The sequence below is a fragment of the Taurulus bubalis genome (assembly GCF_910589615.1).
Source record: "Taurulus bubalis genome assembly, chromosome: 18".
In the NCBI taxonomy this organism is placed as follows: Eukaryota; Metazoa; Chordata; class Actinopteri; order Perciformes; family Cottidae; genus Taurulus; species Taurulus bubalis.
In genome coordinates this window covers 5,072,718-5,087,551 of record NC_136606.1, presented here as the reverse complement: position 1 = coordinate 5,087,551, position 14,834 = coordinate 5,072,718, and the positions used below count along the sequence as shown (strand labels likewise).

The following is a 14,834-nucleotide window of genomic DNA, read 5'->3' as shown; positions in this document are numbered from 1 at the left end:
ACAATAAAAGTAATAACAATTGCAGGTCGGGACCCATAAAAGGTCACAACCAAGAACAAGAGAAACGTTTTGCAGGTAAATGTTTGACAAGAACTTCAACTGTAAATTGTTAGTTAAAATGTTTACCGTGTGAAAAGTTCAAAAAGTAAAATTATTAAAGGTAAATGTTCTTCTGGTGAAAAGGTTCTTTATGAAAGTTTTTCATAAAAAAAAAAATGTATGTAAGTTTAAGTTTTTAAAGTTCTTAAGTTTTTTGTATTCATTAAATTATATATATATTTATATTTATTTAAACTTCAGTAGGATTTAATTGGGCTTGGAGCTGAGACAGACACCATGATACGTTTAAGTTGCACAGCTATTATAGTTTAAAAAAAAAAGAATAAAGAAGAGCTCATGTTTTAAGCGATTCTTATTTATTTGTAAAAAGAAAAAACAAGTTTTTTTGTCATGCGTGATTCATCATAGTTCAATTTTTTTTTAATATATATAACAAATAATCAATTAGGGAATCTTACAAAAATATCTTCCTCACTCAAGACCAAGAAGGAATGATCCAAAAACAACAATAATGATATTACAAACTCAGGAACACGGCAGAGGAAAAGGCATGAATCCACAACTCAAAACATTCGGCCTTCAATGACGATTCTCGTCTCATACTTCAGGTCCTTCTCCTCCAGGTATGAGCTGCAAAAAGAGAAAATACACGGTCCTGAATCACACCGTGAAGGTGCAAAACAACAGCAACAGGTCGCAGCACAGTCACATACCATGGTGATGTTATTGCCGTTGAGGAGGATCTGGTCCAGTTTGGTTATCCGCCGTCCCTCCGGTGTGATTTCACTGAAACACATGAGGTATGACGAGGTCATTCAGCGAACAGTTGGCTTAAAAATACCTGCAAAAACAAAAGGTGTACTCACAATTCTGTCACATCTTCTAGGACCATGTCTGAAACATGGAGTTAAGTACAGGAACTGGGACAATATTCAGAGAAAACAGTCAAATAAAGCAGTTTGTTAAACCCGAGAGCACGTAGATAAATCTGGAAAGGATACTGACAAAGTCGTCGAAACCCAGCAGGGTGCCGACGATTTCTTTATCGGTTTTCATGACGATGTGAATCCGGGAGCCGATACATTTGTCCACAAGCTCTAAAAGGAGAAACACAAAAGTGAAATCAGGAATTCAGTCAGTTTCAATTTTGCACAATTTTGGAGGCTACTTTATGTAGAACATATGTTTTGCGTCAATTAATCTCCTAGTTATTGTTTTCTTCTCTTTTGGTCTATAAAATGTCAAGTCTTCAAATTGCTTTTTTTAACCGACCAAAAGTCTGAAATACAAGTATATTTATTCAGTAAATAGATTAAGTATTTAGATCCTTTACTTTAGTAAAAGCACTAATACCACACTGTAAAAATACTTCTGTATTGACAATGTTACTTAAGTTAGTGTAAAATAGTACAATGAAGTTAGAGTATTTAAACTGTGACTGCTTCACTAATATGTTTATTATTAAATTACTGCTGAAGTAAATATAGCGCAGTAGAAGTAAAAAGTAGCATGAACAGAAAACTACAAGTACCTCAAATGTACACGAAAGTAACTGAACTTTACTTAGTAAATTGACCTCCTAATAAAACATTTGGCTGCAAAGATAAATGTTACTTTAAAATAAATGTAAATGTTTGTCCTGTCTGCCTGTATGTTGTGATAAGACTACTAACAAAGACACGTTGTTAGTAACGAGTATCCCGCCTTTGCACCTTGACGCATGTTAACGTTTAACAAAACCTCCCTAATATCTGAACTCCTGCCTCAAACTGCCACCAACGCCCTCTGGATTTAATTACTAATCCACAATCAGCTATTTAAAACGGAAAGACGACGCAATTTAGAATTTACAAACCAAGTGGGAGCAACTGAGAGGGATTCGTGGTTGGAGTGGCCGCCATGTTTGTTCAATGGCCGGCAGGCAGAAGCAATCGACAGAAGAAACGTCGGCGAGCAGGCTGACGCAATCGAACCCAGAATGAATAATCGATGGGCTATATTTGCAACAGCCAAACATCCGTTTTGAAGCGTGTATTATTTAATTATAAATCTATAAAACACAATTTAACGAGTATAACAGAAGAATGAGAGGACCCGAAGATTAAATTATGTTTTTCGATCTATTTCCACACGATGGCGCAGGTTGTGGGAGTCAATACATGACGTCGTTGTTTGACTCTAACAAAGATGGCAGAGTCGATGCCAAGATAGATCCCCACCGAAGTTTCTGTTGTCTGCCAGGTCCAGCGGTGGAAGTCAAAACAGACAAAACAGACTCGTCTAATACAAAACATGGAACATTGTGATTAAACTACCAAAGGTGTAAATAAACATTAATTGGACACCTTGATTAGAGACAAGAATAAAATACTTGCATCTATTTTGAGAAATGTTGTCGTGTTTTGAGACATTTTGTCTTTTGTGAAAATGTATTGTGTTTTGAGAATTGTCGTTGTATTTAGTAAAATGTTTTTATTTTTGTGAAATGTGGATTTCCCAACAAATTAAACAAATGGTTGTTTGGGTTGTTTTGTTGTTTCTGTTGTGTTTTTTTCTTCTTCTGCATTTACCAGGCCTTTATTTATATATATATTTGAATATATCAATTTAACTGTCTTCATTGTGATTTATTTCAACGTATTCACTCATTCATTATTTATTTAATTGTATTTATTTTTTATGTACTGTGTACTTTCAGAGTGCAAATATTTGCACTCTGAAAGTGTGTCATTAGGGTACTCGTTTTATATTGTATTTTTTCCATCAGTTTTTGAATAAAAATATACGTTAACAAAATAAAGATACTTAAGAAAAAATATATATATTTTTTAAATATATATATTTTATAATAGTATGTGTATATATATATATTTTTTTAAAACGATCTTTTACTTACATATATAGTTTTAATTTTAAGCATATTTTATAATATATATATATATATATTATAAAATATGCATGTAATAATATATATATGTATATATATATATATATGCATATATATATATATATATATATATATATATATATATATATATATATATATATATATATATATATATATATATATATATATACATGCGTCGCAAAGCTTTAACGATGACGGAAGTGCGCAGCAGGGAATCCTCTCGCTTCCGCTCGTCCTCTGACACGCTGGGACGAAGCGGAAGAGAGAATCGTCTCCGCGGTGGTTTGTGTTTGTTGCTCCCAGTCCGCGGACCCAGCAGTGTGTCTTTGTGTGTGGGCGCGCGTGCGTGCGTCTGTGTGTGTGTTTGTGGAGTCGGGGGGAAATAATCAGCTTTTGTCTGCTATGTTTACATCCGACCCCCGAGTTAAAACATCCGGTGGGGAGGAGGAGAGAATGGAGTCTCGCGGCCGGGACGAGCCGAAGGGACCCGTGCTGCACATCGTGGTGGTTGGGTTCCACCACAAGAAGGGCTGCCAGGTACGCGCACCGCTGCTCTTTTCAGCGCTACTAGACTTCACAATACTGGGCTTATTTCCGCACTTGACTGCGTGGTCCAGCTCCTCTTGGCTGCGATGGTTATGAGTCACATCTCAAAGAGAGAGAGCGAGAGAGAGGTTGTTTTAACAATCAGCTGTTCGCTCCGGGCTCCCAGGGGTTATGTAACATGTGCTCTGCTGCCAGTTTGGGGATATTTCCAGTTCAGTGTGTTTTAACTGCAAGCAGCTATCTGTGTGTGTGTGTGTGTGTGTGTGTGTGTGTGTGTGTGTGTGTGTGTGTGTGTGTGTTTTCTTCTCTTGCAGGCTGCAGATTGCTGTCTATTATTCATCTTCCCTCTGTGTTATGAATCTTTAAAAAGAAAGAGCTGTTTGATTTAGTACCCGGATATCAACAATATGAGGATGTTTAATTGTTTTTAACAATGTTTTTAAATGTTTTTAGGAGCAGGAAAGAAACGTTTTAATCATTTTATGAGGCTATAATTAGGGCTGGCTATCAATTAACTCAATTAAATAAAACTTTATTCATCGCCTAAAAGGACTCACCTCTCAGATCAACACACACTCGGAGAGGAAGAAAGAAAAATACAGAGAATCATTTAAATGCTAATATCTTAAATGATTTGTGCAGATAAAGAAATGTAAGCTTTGGTACCAAAAAAGAAAAACCTTTTAGTTTGTGGAATAAAACAATTAAAATTCTACTCTTTGAGGCAAAACTTTTATGCACTTTATGCACACACAGACAAAAAAAGACAAAACAACGCCTGTAATCACAGCTAGCGTGACTTTCTCTTGTAACCTGTTTTTGTACATCTTCGTTGTCACCTCCTCTAATAACCGCCTCCTCTTCTTCAAAAAAACATGTGCAGGCCTTTGGAAGCAGCCGCTGCACGAGGAGAACGATAAAACAAGATTGTTTTTATTTGGTTCTAAGATGAGGCTCATTGTTTCGTGCACCGGGCCGGTCATCCGATCGGGGTCAGCCATCTCCTGCTGGGTATCACGTTTAGGTTCTTGGCTCTTTCATCCGTCTTCTTTTATTTCACCTGCCACCCGCCTGGCTCCTGTTGGCAGGGGGTTTGAAGCATCAGATCATTTACTGCAGTGAAAGTACCGTTAACTCACGGTGTAAACACGACAAGCAAAAGTCCCGTGTTCACAACCCTCCCTCAGAGCTAAACATGCTGACTTCCTGTCTCCCCGCGACCTTCAGGTTGAATTCTCGTACCCGCCGTTGATGCCGGATGAAGGTCACGACAGCAACCTGCTGCCGGAGGAGTGGAAGTACCTCCCCTTCCTGGCGCTGCCCGACGGAGCGCACAACTACCAGGAAGGTACGTCACACGGCGATGACGCGTTTGATATCAGAATCAGCTTTAGTGGCCATGTGTTTCTACACATAAATGGAATTTGACTCCGGTTTCACGTAGCTCTTCGTACTTATATAATCAGAATCAGAAACCGTTTATTGCCAGGAATGTTTACACAAACGAGGAATTTTTCTAGGCGGAAGGTGCATACATTAGACGAGACAAACAACAATCAACTGTCAACGACGACAACAGTGCAATGATATTTGGATCAAGTATAAGATAAAAGTGCTCAGACAAACAGATCACGTTAAAGTAAGTGTATGTTAAACTGACATGTGTGTTTAAATATGAAGTGTGCAGGGGAGTCACCGGTAAGAAGAAAGAAAAGAAAGAAAAATAGTCCGAAAAATAGTCCTGGGGGTGTATGTATATTGTGTATATACATACACAATAAACAAGATAAATATACGTGAAAATAAATTTGGCTGCTAACTAATTAGAGTAAAACAACAAACAATGTGTATTATTAATTTAAAGATCAGAGATATAATGCTTCTAAACGGAGTCTTCTTTTAAAATTATTATTTTATTTGGTGATTTGTTAAAAAAACTGTTTTACAGTGTACTATTTTTATGCAATTTAAGTTTTTTAATTTGGCTTTATTTCTGAGAAGTAAAAACGTACCAATTGTATTCATATAAAAAGGAGCATTTTTATTTATTTTTGCTTAACTTGAACTTATTCATGACGTCACTGAGATAAAGTATAAAGTTTGCTGGACTTGCTGGTTTCCTTTTGTCTTTTGTGACAGTAAACTGAATATTTAGTTTTTTTTTCCGACTGTTGGTCGAAACAAAACAACGAGAACACGTCGACTTGGTGTTTTGGAACTTTTGGTGCCTTTTTATGGACCACTGGAATAATGAAAATTACAGTTAGTTGCATCTTTATTTGCGTCTTCACAACAAATAACTGTTATTTACTCTCTTATCCTTCATTGATATTCGATTTGTTGTCTTTTTAATAGAAAAACAACTTAGTTTTCTCCATATTTCTACTGCTCAACTCACGATCGTCCCGATTTATACAGACTTCCCAGAGTTGTTTTACAGGGATTTGGCTTCTGATTAACCTTCTTGTCTTTATAAGGGACCCTTTCTGTAGAGAGAACATGTTTATGTCACTTTAAGTCTGTTCTTACATTGTTTTAAAGGTGCAGAAAGTTGTTTTATTTTTCTTCTGTGAAAGCAAACTGGACTGTTGGTTAGAAAAAACAAGCAATGAGAACTGGACTTCCTGGATTCTTGCCTTTGTGAGGGATTTATAGATTTTTTTTAAAGGTGCAGTACGTGTTTATTTTAGAAGCTAGTAACAGACTCTGCATCCAGGCTGTAAAGGGAGAGCAGGGCTCTGTGTCGTGACTGCCGTCATGTGACTTCCCCCGTGGTTCACCGCTGCTCCTCATGCTGTCCGGCGACGGCCAACGGGAGGAACTGAGCCAATTAAACCGACGCCTGAAACTAAACGTTCCCAGAGCAGCAGCCCTGATGACGGAGAGCACAAGAGAGACATTTGCCTCGCAGATATTTCTCTCAATCTTCGATCCCCGCCGTGATATTTCCTCGTCTTTTGCAGGCTTTGTTTCTGCTGCTCCAGCTGCCTGCTAGCTTATTAAAATGTAATAATGAAACAGAAGAAGCCAGCAGCGACGTGAGCGGCTCCCTCTGCACTGCGGCTCATAAAGATAGAACAGGGTGTTGGTTGCAGAGGGAAACTACTGAAGATCAGCAGTCATCACATGAGTGCACACAAATTAGACCGCTTTGGAAATAAATGACATAATAATTATTGTCCTTCTTGCTCGTTGCAGCTGTTCTATAATAATAATTTTTCATGGTCCTGCATCTTCCAGTAAACAAAAGAAGCTGACGTTCATGGCTGTTTCCAAATGTCATACTCCCTACTTATTCAGAACATTTATATATATATATATATATATATATATATATATATATATATATATATATATATATATATATATATATATATATATGATGCATTTAGAATAATGTAGATAATATCTTTCTGGATAAAAGAAAAAATCCTTCATTGGAGGGTGAAAATCTTGTTTTTTGTTCTTTTAATTAATCTTATCATGAAGCTAAAGTACAAATAATTACAGTTGAATGCCTCAGTAGGGGAGAAGAGTCTCAACCAAAGTACACTTGACATTAGGATTCATATTTCCATAGTTTAGGGATGTTTCACAGCAAGATTAAATTCCTAATATTTACAGATAGTTTTAACTAAGTAAAAGTGTGTATTGAGATATATATATATATATATACACACATACATACATACAGAAAGAAAACAAAATACAGAAAAACAAATATATATATATATATTTGTTTTTCTATATTTTGTTTTCTTTATGTATATATATATATATATATATATATATATATATATATATATATATATATATATATATATATATATATATATATATATATATATATATATATATATATATATATATATATATATAGAAAGAAAACAAAAAGCAGAGCGGTTGCAGGTAGTATCTGTGCCGCTGTGGCCTCGTCCAGACAGCGTGACCTTCCTCTCTGCTTAAGCTGTGACGTCCACAGTCTGACCTTTTGTGGCTCTGCCGTCTCGTCCAGAGCAGATTTCTAAACGCTCTTCATCCGCCCTCCTCGGATGGAATGAGGGCCGATCGCTGCCGGTTGCTTCTCTTCTGCCGTTAAAGGGGGCTCTAGGCAATCTGGGATGTGATGTCATAGCTTCTGTTATGGAGCAGTAAACATCTTTATTATTCCACACTTGGATTTAGGGGCTTAAACAACCACTCGGCTCAGAAGGTTTCAGATCCATTTGCAGTTTTATTTTCACTTCATTAGAACCTTTTTTCCCGTTTTTATTTTTGTGTCTTTGAAGATCTCTAAATATCCAGCTGTGTTCATGAGCTCAAGGTTTTAGGAAATAAAAGAATGACTTGACTCTTTCCATTGCAGCAAAAAGGCGAACGTCTCAGATGTCCAGAGTGTCTTTAAACGCACCAAAATGGATCCGGTTGGAAGGCAAAAAACTGGACGAGGGCTGAAAATAACAATAATATTCAGTTTACGTTGATTTAAAACAGGCTGAGACGGTAAAATGTAATATTTTATCTGCTTAAAAAACGACTTAAATATTTAATCATCTGAATAGTTGCAGGTTAATTTTCTGTCGATCCCCTAATTTAGTTTATTTACATAAACTTATAATATAATGGTTTGATTTATGAAACCTTTACAAGATATTGATGAATAGAAGGAGTGTGGTGTGGAACGTAAAGTACAAGTACCTCTAACACTAAATGCACCTAATTACATTCTACTGGTTGTATTTAATGCATGAAACACGCAGAGAAACTACATTTTTCTAACTAATGAGTAGCTCGTAAACTTTGGCCGGTTTATCCAGTTTGGCAGCAGAGAGTAAAACTGCCTTTTGTACCTTCCCTCTTCCATAACCGTGTCCTTCTGCATAAGTGGACATCCTGCATGACAGCAGCGCTGCTTCAACACATAATATACATTTGCATTACTCTGCGAAAATCGCCCAAAAATGCATTGGTCAAACCGTATATACCCCACTTATGAAGACAAATCCCGATCTTAATACATGCAAAAGATCTTTTTCTTTTCTTTAAGTAATAGAACAGCCTCTTGCAGAAGTCCTGTGACTATTCTCCTCTGTGCAAAGGATTGTGGGTCAGAATAGCCACGTCCTGGTATTATAGGCATACTGCATTTGACTCACTATGTATTGGGACACATTAGATGTTTTTTCCCGGTGTATTAAAGTGTCTGTTAGTATTGGGATGACGAAGGAGAATCAAAGGAAAAGCTGTTTTATAGACTCAACGTGCTTTTACGAGGGGCATAAAAATAAATTAGACTATAGGAAAACATTAAAATGAGATTTAAAAGACAATAAAAACAAAGTGAGAACAAGCAAATGAGTAATACAAAAAAGTATCCACCCAGTGTGCAGATAATTAAAGAACTGCAATGTGAAAGTAAGGCGTTCCAGATGAATGTAGAGAGATCATAGTTACTCCAGCCGTACGAATGGATGCGTGATGTTGTTTATTAATGTGATGAGTCTTTGTTTTGTGTTGCAGACACGGTGTATTTTCACCTGCCGCCTCTAAATGAAGACATGAAATGTGTCTACGGAGTTTCCTGTTATCGCCAAATAGAAGCAAAGGTCAGACATGTCTTTAGTTTTGTACAGAGTCTAATAACTGTGTGGGGGAAATGTGGTAACTGGAGCAAAATGAAAGTGCTAAATAATTAGAAACAAAAAACTATCCAAAGCAGTTCAAAGTAGATATACGTGCAAATATATGACTTATTTTGTTGTATATATTTGAATGTTTTTAATCCGTCTTCAGGCCCTGAAGGTGCGACAGGCCGACGTCACCAGGGAGACGGTGCAGAAGAGCGTCTGCGTCCTCAGCCGAGTGGTGAGTCGCTCCATATCGTCACCTCTTAAAAAGAGAAGTAGTACATGTTGCCTTCTCTACTAAAACATCAGTAAAACTACGAATGACACGTTTGTTTCCCTTGTAAATATCTCCTCATCATCAGTACAGATGACTGTAACACAGCAAAAGGAAACAGTTGATGACGATGAATGTTTTGGTTAATAATTGAGAAATTTTCTCAAATATTTATTTATTTTAATAAGCTAACATTTGTTGTGATTGGCAGCCTCTCTATGGTCTGCTTCAAGCTAAGCTGCAGCTCATCACACACGCCTACTTCGAGGAGAAGGACTTCTCGCAGATCTCGATTTTAAAGGTGAGAATATATATATATATACACATATATACATATATACACACACGCTGGTTTTCCGTCGTCCCTGCCGCTTGACTTCCTGTTTCCTCCTCTTGACTTCCTGTTTCCTCCTCCCTTCCCAGGAGCTGTACGACCACATGAACGGCTCTCTGAGGGGCTCGGCCCTGGAGGGGTCACAGATGTATCTCGGTGGGTCGAGCGCGCCGCATATTTGTGACACAAATAATAATGATTGTTTTTATTTTTGGTATATGTGCATGCAGACTTTTGGAGTCGCTCCCGCCTGTTTTCGTATATTTTTCACCACTTTTTGTCAGACAGGAAGTCATTTCTGCCTTAATTCAACGCACTTTGCAGGATTATTTTATTCACTTATTTACACTGCGGTTGTATGTTTTGTCTGACATATTTCTCATTACTTATTTACTTGTATTCTCTGCATTTATTTTGTTATATATTGCAGTATTATGTACTTTACATGCAATTTACATTTTAAATAGTCCTTCACTAACAATGAAGCAGAATCGATTGCATAACTTAATAAATAAATAAATAAAATGGGACGAAACTTGTGTGACACAAAAATAATTAATTAGATAAATCAAAATGAAATAAGTAAAAAAAATACAATAAACAATTAAATAAATAAAAAAGGTGTTAAAAAACAGATACAAAAATGAAATGCAATTGAAATAATTCCAAATAAATACTGCAATACAATATTACTGATATTTTTCTATAAAGGTTAATAATAATTTACTTTGACACTAGTTTGTGTTTTTTATTGTTTACTTTCATGCATTTTAACTCAAAAGTATTTGTAAAAAGACAAAGGGTTGCAAATATGTGTAACCATTTCATAATTATTTATTTCTTATAACTAAAACCTGTCTCTTTCATGAGAAGATCTTCCTTTTATTGCATAAATACTCCAATAAACGGACCATATTTGTGGTTATGAGTCTTGTGATTGTTGTTAACCGAGCCGACATTCTTGCTTTCTTCCCTTCAGGTTTATCGCCGAGGGATTTAATTCTGCACTTTCGACACAAGGTAGAGAATCACACGGCGACGCTAATGTGAACGCTGGTTGCAGAATAGTTTGTTATGAAGTAATATTTTCATTTTACCTTCGCAGGTCCTCATCCTCTTCAAGCTTATTCTGCTGGAGAAGAAGGTACCATTATAAACAAATGTTTTCTAGCGAATCACAATTCTTTGGGGGGAAAAAGCACTAAGTTAGATTTGTGTTGTTGTTGTTTGCAGGTCCTCTTCTATGTGTCTCCTGTCAACAGACTAGTGGGAGCGCTGATGACCGTGTTATCACTGTTTCCAGGTCAGCAACGCCAAAAGATCCTTAAAATAGGCCTGTTATGTTTCTCATGCATGAAAAAGCGAAAATTCTTCAAACACAAAACAGCCTCACACATATGTGTCATTGTGAGGTCACAAGGTATTAAGACACATAAATAGATGGAACTGTATTTAATGAAAACCCACCTATTTTTAGGCCTCTGCTCCAAAATTGCACACCCAAACAAAAAAATGTATATGCATATACACAGGTATATATAATAAAAGAGTATAATGTGAGTTGTGTGTTCAAATGTGTAAATATCAGTCTATATGTTACTGGTTAAGAGTAAATGAAGAAGTGAATTATACAGTTTTTATAGCAATATCTGCCATAGAGGCCATGTGGGTGCCACAGTTTCCAAGGGGTTAAAAAACTAAATCTTGAAATACAATTTTAGAAAAAACTGAGTAAAAGCTAATAGAGAAAGTACTTTCAGAGAGTATAACACAAGCATAACACTTGTATTTAATTGTCTTATGGTTACAAAAAAGGATGAATGTTCTTCTTCAAACGTCTCACTGGAAAAAATCTGTAAATATTGGAATTGTAAAAACCTGCAACAGACAGACGAGATCAGTAGTGATGAAGTGAAATGAAATAAAAATGTCTCCGGCTTCCCCCGGTTGGCCCGTGCAGGTATGATCGAGCACGGCCTGGCGGACTCGTCCCACTACCGGCCGAAGAGCAGCGTGTCGGAGGACCTGACTCTGGTGGAGAGCGTCTCCGGAGCCGAGGAGTTCGTCTCCGTCTCCGTCACCGACATCGCCAACAGCGAGCTGGAGGCCGCCGCCGCCGCCGCCGCCGCCGCCGGGTTGGAGCCTCTGTCCGGCACGGAGGGGGACAACCACCTCCTCAAGCCGCCGTCACGCAGCTCTCCGGAGTCCTCGGAGAGCGAGTGGGAGACTCTGGACCCCAGCGTGTTGGACGAGGGTCCCAAAGAGGACGACGCCGACGTGGAGGGCAGCGAGACGGAGCCGCTGCTGGACGCCTTCGACTCCAAGCCGGGGACGCCCATCACGGTGCAGCCGCAGTCCGCCGGCGGGCAGGGAGGCCTGGTCCAGGGTCTGGTGTCCGGTCTGGAGGAGGACCGGTACGGCCTGCCGCTCCCCGTCTTCACCAAGGTAACGCGCTGGACGCAGGTTGTTGTTGTTTGTGTCCGAACTTTATTTTGCAAAGTCGGAATTTTCTCCTTTTCCCGTCTCAAACAGGAAGTCAGGGTTGAGTATCTGAAGACTTAGAACAGCTGGTGTCTCAAAAAAATCCATTAAACTCACATTTCAAATGTCAGAGGACTCCTCCCACTTTTGTAGATCATAAAAGATCAACATTAGCTCCTATAAAATAATGCCGACAGCTCATCAAACACCCACTTGTTTCCAGCCGGATATTAACACCATTTGACATTTAAGCGCCGTGTGACCGTGTGACCCTTTGACCCTTTCGTTGCCAGGGTTACCTGTGTCTGCCCTACATGGCCCTGCAGCAGCACCACCTCCTGTCGGACGTGACGGTGCGCGGCTTCGTTGCCGGAGCGACCAACATCCTCTTCCGCCAGCAGAGGCACCTCAGCGACGCCGTCGTGGAGGTAAGACTTTTTAAAAAAAAAATTTTTTAAACACTTTAACAGTAAAAGTCGGATATTCCAGATGGGGTAAACGCTGCACCGCGTTGTGTCTTTACAGGTTGAAGACGCTGGAGTCCACGTCCAGGACCCGGAGCTCCGCAAGACCCTGAGCCTGACGACGGCGGACCTGCGCTTCGCCGACTACCTGGTGAAGCACGTGACGGAGAACCGCGACGACGTCTTCCTGGACGGGACGGGCTGGGAGGGCGGAGACGAGTGGATCAGAGCGCAGTTCACCCTCTACCTGCACTCGCTACTGTCCTCCGCCTTGCAGCAAGGTGGGACACGCCTTCACTGACCTAGCAATTAATAGATTGTTGTTCTGAATAATTGTAGTATTGAATAGTTTTGGCTTCATCTCATTGACATTATTTATTTTACTTATATATATATTTACTTGAGACTGTTTCCCATTAATATTATTTTTGATTGACGCCCCATTTTCTAGCTGCTAACTGATTTGAGTGTCTTTTTTAAGCTAGAACTGAATAATCTGTACTCACTCCTTCATTCAAGTTCTGACGAGTTGATTCCATAAATACTTGTGGCTCTTTAGAGAAAATTACACTCAGACCAGCTGATCCAGTCCACCGGCTCAAACATCTCCTTTGGTTTCAGACAACGAGCGGCTGCTCGCCGACTACGGCCTTTCGTTCGTGACCGCCTGGAAGATTACCCACAACTACCGGGTGTGGTACAGCAACAAGCACCCGGCCATGGCCGCCATCACGCCGGGGTAGGTGGGCCGAACCTTCAGGTCTAGAACGGAACAATTAACCAAACCAATCTTCAGAAAACATCTGAAGCGTTTGTTAAATAACATTTAGCTGTACATGTGGGCATTAACTTTCTGAACCCCTAAAACCCGCCGGCGCGATGGAAAAGCAAGTTTTCTTTATAACAATCGACAAAACTACGTCGTTGATCACAGCCAGAAGCTGTAAAAACTCACAATCGTCCAGTTTGTCATCTTTCCAACGGTCCTCAAACACATCGTGTGTGATGAATGTTTCCATCAGAAAAAGTGCCACAAATATACCGTTTGAAGTAGCCATATTCTATCAAAAACAGTTACATTCTGAGCTCTTCAACGCAACTAGGAAGCCATGATTGATTCATCTGAGACCAACAGTCATGTGACAAAAAATCTGTGAAACTTCGGCTATATTTCAGGCTGCTGAGCTCCGAGCAGAGAGGAGCGGACAGGAGAATTTGTTAGTAGAGGTTGTAGAAATCACGCTGAAAAATGGGGAAAATATCGGCGTTTAATTCTAACGCAAAGCTGCAGAAACTATTTCCATAGCCGACGTTGTGACACTTGTTGACTGTTCAGATTTGTTTAAATAATCACGTTTTGAGACAAATTAACTGTATTAAATTCTCTTTCTGCAGACACCCGTTCCAGGGCCAGTACAGTGTTGCTGATGTGAAACTACGACTCTCACAGTGAGTACTCCTTCATCTCCTGAATAAATAAATTCTGCGACTTTAGAGACACAGAGGGTCAGAAACAACAACAACAACAACAACAACAACATGCCAAACGTAAATAAACAAAGTGCAAGGCAGAGCTGTTTGTCTCTCTGTCAAACCTCTGCGGGTCACAGGAGTACTTTTCTGTAGCGCACTAAAAGATGTGTGTTGCTGCCCTCTTGTGGAGACAAGAGGACAATACAGATGTTTCACGGGTTCAGCAGTAAAACAATGTGTTTATTTCAGTGTTGTCCTCCTTTAAAAAAAAAAAAAGACAATGTAAAGATCTACTTAAACCTCTAAATACAACCATGTTTTTCTTTATTTAGTCCTTTCAGAACATTTCATTTCTGTGCTTTTACTTTGAAGGAGACATTCTGCATGTAAAAACACTCTTTTGCGACTTTAAAACCTCTTATTGTCTGACTTCATGTTCTGTTGATTCGTGTTGACAAAATATTGATTTAAGACCAAGAATTTAATTTTGTCCTCCCAACTTTCTGTTAATTCTAAGCATTACTCCAAAATAAAAGACTGGAGGAAAATAAGGGGGGGAAATTAAAGAATATATTTGTAACTATTTATTTTTTAGGAATGAAAAGCAGTAAAGAAAACAGAATTTAGAGATTAATTTAAAGGGACAGTGTATGGGATTACACCTAAA

At 38.7% G+C, this 14,834-nt stretch overlaps 2 protein-coding genes across 3 annotated transcripts in view; one reads left to right on the top strand and one right to left on the bottom strand.

Annotated features, from left to right (window-relative positions):
- Positions 1-401: 401 nt before the first annotated feature.
- On the bottom strand, positions 402-1,964 carry lsm5 (LSM5 homolog, U6 small nuclear RNA and mRNA degradation associated). Its single transcript, XM_079233988.1, has 5 exons — positions 1,916-1,964; positions 1,062-1,157; positions 927-954; positions 774-846; positions 402-690 (listed from the first exon to the last, which is right to left on the bottom strand). Exons 1-5 carry the CDS (start codon positions 1,959-1,961, stop codon positions 658-660), a joined length of 276 nt encoding a protein of 91 aa, XP_079090114.1. The 5' UTR covers positions 1,962-1,964; the 3' UTR covers positions 402-657.
- A 1,457-nt stretch (positions 1,965-3,421) lies between these two features.
- The window catches only part of avl9 (AVL9 homolog (S. cerevisiase)), a gene marked incomplete at its 5' end in the record, with an annotated part of 15,621 nt that continues 4,208 nt past the window's right edge, over positions 3,422-14,834 (top strand). Inside the window, 14 exons of one of the 2 annotated variants that reach the window (XM_079234026.1) lie at positions 3,422-3,505; positions 4,742-4,862; positions 9,035-9,120; positions 9,308-9,379; positions 9,627-9,716; positions 9,839-9,905; positions 10,729-10,769; positions 10,855-10,893; positions 10,983-11,052; positions 11,710-12,194; positions 12,524-12,658; positions 12,756-12,975; positions 13,316-13,433; positions 14,090-14,143. In XM_079234026.1, the coding sequence (XP_079090152.1) occupies positions 3,422-3,505; positions 4,742-4,862; positions 9,035-9,120; positions 9,308-9,379; positions 9,627-9,716; positions 9,839-9,905; positions 10,729-10,769; positions 10,855-10,893; positions 10,983-11,052; positions 11,710-12,194; positions 12,524-12,658; positions 12,756-12,975; positions 13,316-13,433; positions 14,090-14,143 (1,682 nt within the window). The remainder of the gene's footprint in view (positions 3,506-4,741; positions 4,863-9,034; positions 9,121-9,307; positions 9,380-9,626; positions 9,717-9,838; positions 9,906-10,728; positions 10,770-10,854; positions 10,894-10,982; positions 11,053-11,709; positions 12,195-12,523; positions 12,659-12,755; positions 12,976-13,315; positions 13,434-14,089; positions 14,144-14,834) is intronic. The other variant, XM_079234027.1, reaches the window with a different exon arrangement.